Source organism: Carcharhinus amblyrhynchos, unplaced genomic scaffold (assembly GCF_965287045.1).
Source record: "Carcharhinus amblyrhynchos unplaced genomic scaffold, sCarAmb.v2.hapA scaffold_38, whole genome shotgun sequence".
Taxonomy (NCBI): domain Eukaryota; kingdom Metazoa; phylum Chordata; class Chondrichthyes; order Carcharhiniformes; family Carcharhinidae; genus Carcharhinus; species Carcharhinus amblyrhynchos.
This window is the reverse complement of record NW_027649779.1, coordinates 6,275,426-6,280,439: the sequence shown is the minus strand read 5'-3', so window position 1 is coordinate 6,280,439 and position 5,014 is coordinate 6,275,426. Positions and strand designations below refer to the sequence as shown.

Below are 5,014 nucleotides of genomic sequence, written 5' to 3'. Positions count from 1 at the left end.
CCCTGGCACTGTGAGGCAACACTATTAACTACTGTGCCACCACAATGCAGCCGCTAGTGACTTTGCTCTCGATACTTCAAGTGGCAAGAACAATCCAGTTAATTGCAGGCCATGAGCCCTACATCAACGGTAGGAAAGTTATTGAAGAGGATTCTTCGAGAAGGATCTGTTCCCATTTGGAAGTAAGCTGACGTATTAGTGAGAGGCAACGTGGTTTTGTGAAGGGGAAATTGTGTCTCACTAGCTTGATCGAGTGTTTTCGAATAAGATGATTAACGAGGAGAAGGTAGTGGATGTTATCTACATGGACTTGAGTAAGGCCTTTAACAAGATCCCTCTTAGCAGACTAATGCAGAACATGAAATCGCATGGGATCAGAGGTGAGCTGGCAAGGTCGATACAAAACTGGCTCGGTCAAAGAAGACAGAGCGTAGCAGTGGGAGGTTGTTTTTGTTCTGAATGATGGTTATGACAAGTGGCACTCCTCAGGGATCAAAGCTGAGAACTTTGCTCTTTGCAACATTGTGTATGACAGAAAGGTTGCAAGTTTGCGGATGATACAAAAGTTTTTGGATTTGCAGATGACGGTTAGGACCATAAGAGGATACAACAAGATCAGGATTGATTGGAGACTTGGGAGAAGAGGTGGAAAAACGTAATTTGACCTCACTGGAATGACGGAGGTTGAGGGGTGACCTGATAGAAGTCTACACGATTATGAGAGGGATGGACAGAGTGGATAGTCAGAAGCTTTTTTTTCCCAGAGTGGAAGACTCATTTACTCGGTGGCACAGGTTCAAGGTGCGACGGTCAAGGTTTAAAGGAGATTACGAGGCAGATTTTTTTTACAAAAATGGTTGTGGGTGCCTGTAACTCATTGCCGGGGGAAGTAGTGGAAGCGGATACGGTAGTGACTTTTAACAAGCGTCTTGACAACAACATGATGGGAACGGAGGAATATGGACCCTAGAAGGGGAAAGATTTTACTTCAGTCGACGCAGCATGGTCAGTGCAGGCTTCGAGGGCCAAACGGGCCTGTTTCTGTGCTGTAATTTTCTTTGTTCTTACTCTAAAGCCTGAAAAAAAGATGAATGATTTTAGCGCTTAATGAATCAAGTCACGAATTTATTGGAGGCGATGAATGGCAAAAAGTTCAATGATGTATATTATCCTTACGGTAATATTTGCGGGCATATCCTGATATAATATAAATGGGTTTATGTTAATGCTAAAGTCAATTATCTCGAAACCAATAATATTTGTGCATTGAGAGGTGCGTTCAGGTCTCCACACTTAAACCTTTACATTGATCTTAAAAGGAAACATATACTATGATCATTCCAATGCGGGTAGGATGGTCTGTCGGAGACTCGGTACAGACTCGTTGGGCCATATGGCCTCCTTCTGCACTGTCATGTCTGCCTCTCCATTATTTCCAACTTCCCATACTTCCCTGAACTTCAACGCCGCATCTAGGCTGTAAATTCTCTTCTTTGCGTGTAAAAAGTGTTGGATTGAACAGGGTGAGGTGAGGCTGTTTGTTTAGTGACTGTAATTGATGTGAGTCTCCATGGATCTGATTAGTGTGCCTGGAGGGATTTCCCCCTTCTAATAATAAGGGATTCCGTTCAGTGTGTTGTCCCATTGAGTCAGCGGGAGCGACAACTCCAACACTAACAGCGATCAGCGGCTGTGGAGAGAGAGGGGGCGAGAGGAGAGATCAGAATCTGGGGACAATGACCCAGAATGTTCCAACAATTGATCAGAATCTGGGAACAATGGATTGGAAGTTTCCAGTCATCGACAACGGTTTATACTATTGGATTTCTTTGTTTACCTTAGATGATTGGAGGATGCCATCAGCTTATCGGATTGAAAGTCTACTGAAGGTGATTCAGTACGTTTACTATCCCATCTTGGCGATTGTTGGAGTTCCGGGTAAGTCCCTGTCTGGAATTGTACCAGTCTGACTGCCACTGGAATTGGAGCAGGCAAGGGTCAGAGCATGGGAAGGTCTGTTGAACATGGGTAGGATTTTGCAGTTTTCGGAAAAGTGAGGCTGTAAAGTTCTGTCCCCAGTTCCTAATTCTAGAAAGGCTGTTTAACTGTATTGATTTCCTTGTCATTTACTGTACTGGGTTTGCTGCTCTTGTTGTTCCTGTTGAATCCCTATATCCAGTTATTAATTCTTTCAGCCGCTGACAATTGTCTCAGGGCCTATGGGCTAGGGTGTCTTCTGTGTGCTGTGACTATCCATAGACATGTGACCTAACACTAATCCTTTGTGAGAAAAATATAAAGCAGAATCGTTTGTTACCATCTACATGTAACGCCAGCTCACTGCCAATTGCCCACCCAGTCACCACGCTGCAGAATGCATTTTATTGATCATGTTTGCACAGCAGGATCTCAAGAGAAAACATGTTTCGTATTGAAATTCATTCATCAATGTCACAAGTATGCAAACATTAACACTACAATGAAGTTGCTATAAAAATCCCCGAGTTGCCACACTCCGGCGCCTGTTCAGGTACACTGAGGGAGAATTTAGCATGGCCAATGCATCAAACCAGCACAACTTTCAGATTTTTGGGGGAAACCGGAGCACCTGGAGGAAACCCACGCAGACACAGTGAGAACGAGTAGACTCTGCACAGTCAGTAGCCAAGCCTGAAATTGAACGAGGGAGCCTAGTGCTATGAGGCAACAACACTGTCCCCTGTACAACCACAAACTTTCCTGGAGTCACAGAAACACAAACATACATGTATTAATAGAAACATTTACTGATAGAAGCAATCAGATTTAGACACTTACTCCCACTCACACACAAATTCAGAAGCCAAAATTGTTGTAAGCCTCCGGAATAACACACACTTAGAAGCACTCATCAGGTACTCTGGTGCTCACACACAACACGCCCACACACACACACACATACACACAGACACATGCATAGGAATAATGGTGTTAATGGCTGAGCTGTCGTCGAAAAACACGCGTCGGTTTTACAGGGTTGACTGTAGTGTCAGAGAGATGGGATTTTGGACCGGTTGTGGATGTAGTGAACTGTAGTGGATCCAGGAAATCTGGGAAGCCGGAACTGATTCATGCCATGACTAACCTTTTCATGCATTTCATAATATTGGATGTCGGAGTCACAGGATGAGAATCATTAGGCAGCTTGCTTGGCTTTTCCTTTGCTACTGGCCTTTGTTTGAGTTTTTACCTGGTGCATATATTGACAACATTCCTGCCATGAGAGGACTCATGGAGATGTAAATCTAATAGAGATTCTGTGCTTCAGGGCATCAGGATCTCCCTCTGCCAACTGTTAGTATTGCCCAGAGGAAAGGGTCAAACCAACACTGTTTGGTACCAGCTCTGTTGTGGGAGTTGTCAGTGAGCTGTCTGAGAGACAACAGATTACCACCTACAGGACTCCACTCCGCATCTTCTGTTAGGGTTTACTGTCTCATCCTTCTTACCCTCCAAATCCTTCACAGGCAGAGGTGATATGTACCTGTAGCTGAGTGAGGGATAATGTTGAGGACTCCCTGGAAAGCTCTCGCCCAAATGTTAACTTTGTGTCACTACCAAGGAGCAGTACGGTGGCATAGTGGTTAGTACTGCTGACTCACAGCATCAGGAACCTGGGTTCAGTTCCAGTTTTGGGTCATTGTCTGTGTTGAGTTTGTACATTCTCTCTGTGTCTGTACAGGTTTACTCCAGATGCTCTACTTTCCCCTCACACTTCGAAAGACGTGCTGGCTTAAAAAATGTATTCCAATTGTTGTGGTAATGTACTTTTTTAAAAGAAAGACCCATCGTAAGTCTAAATGGCAATTCCTTCCATTGAATCACATCTAATTTTATTCTGTATTTCCCTCCATGACAGTGAACATAATCACAATTGTGACGTTGACGAGCAGAAACTGTGGTCTGTCCAAATGTGTCACTCGTTACCTGGTTGCCATGTCAGCGGGGGATCTGCTTGTCATTATCTTTGACCTGATATTGAGACACATTCCCATTGTTTATTGGGAACACTTTTATTTCCTGCTGTCATTCCCCGTGTGTAACATCCACGCTGTCCTGCTTTATGCAGCCACTGACTGTTCTGTCTGGTTCACCGTCACTTTCACCTTTGATCGATTTGTGGCCATTTGCTGCCCCAAGCTGAGAAGTAAATATTGCACTGAGAAATCGGCGTCTGTGGTTCTGGGAACAGTGACAGTGCTGAGCTGTTTAAAGAACATTATCTGGTATTTTATGTTATTAAATACATATCGGCTGCAGAACCTCCCCTGGTTTTGTCACTTCACAACTGGTGTTATGTACTCTCTGGTCTGGGGAACAATCGAGTTCCTCCATTACATTCTAAACCCGTGTGCCCCATTCGTCCTGATTCTGTTGCTCAATGCTCTCACCGTCAGACACATTTTAGTGAGCAGCAGAGCCCGCAGGAGACTCCGGGCTCACAGCAGCGGGGACAATCCCAGAGACCCAGAGATGGAGAGTCGAAGGAAATCCATCATTTTCCTATTTGTTATCTCAGCCAATTTCATTATCTTATGGTCAACATTCATGGTTTATTCAGTATGGAATCGCATGCATGATTTGGGGTTTAATTTTAGATTAGATTTTTATGTTATGGAATTGGGCTTCATGCTGCAACTCACAAGTTGCTGTACAAATACTGCTATTTATGCTGTGACACAAACTCAGTTCAGGCAGCAGCTGAAAAATCTACTGAAATATCCCCTTACTGCAATTTTTCGACTCAATACAGCCTGAGAGGAAATGCCAACAACAAGACCTCTGACTCTCCCTATTGGGCATTCAAACTGTAAATCACCAAACAGTCTCACAGAGACAGAAAGAGTGACAGATAGAGCGAGTGGACAATGTTAGCAACAGCGAGATTATTAGACAGAGAGTGGCAGAGAAAGGGAAAGGCACAAAGACTTGGAGAGCAACAGAATTTGGAAGAGTTTCTAACAGGTACAGGAAA

The 5,014-nt window shown here is 44.1% G+C and overlaps 1 protein-coding gene across 1 annotated transcript; it reads left to right on the top strand.

Moving 5' to 3' along the window:
• Positions 1-268: 268 nt before the first annotated feature.
• On the top strand, positions 269-4,797 carry LOC145362422 (putative G-protein coupled receptor 139). Its single transcript, XM_080218458.1, has 3 exons — positions 269-380; positions 1,843-1,938; positions 3,899-4,797. Exons 1-3 carry the CDS (start codon positions 269-271, stop codon positions 4,795-4,797), a joined length of 1,107 nt encoding a protein of 368 aa, XP_080074584.1.
• The last annotated feature ends 217 nt before the right edge of the window (positions 4,798-5,014 follow it).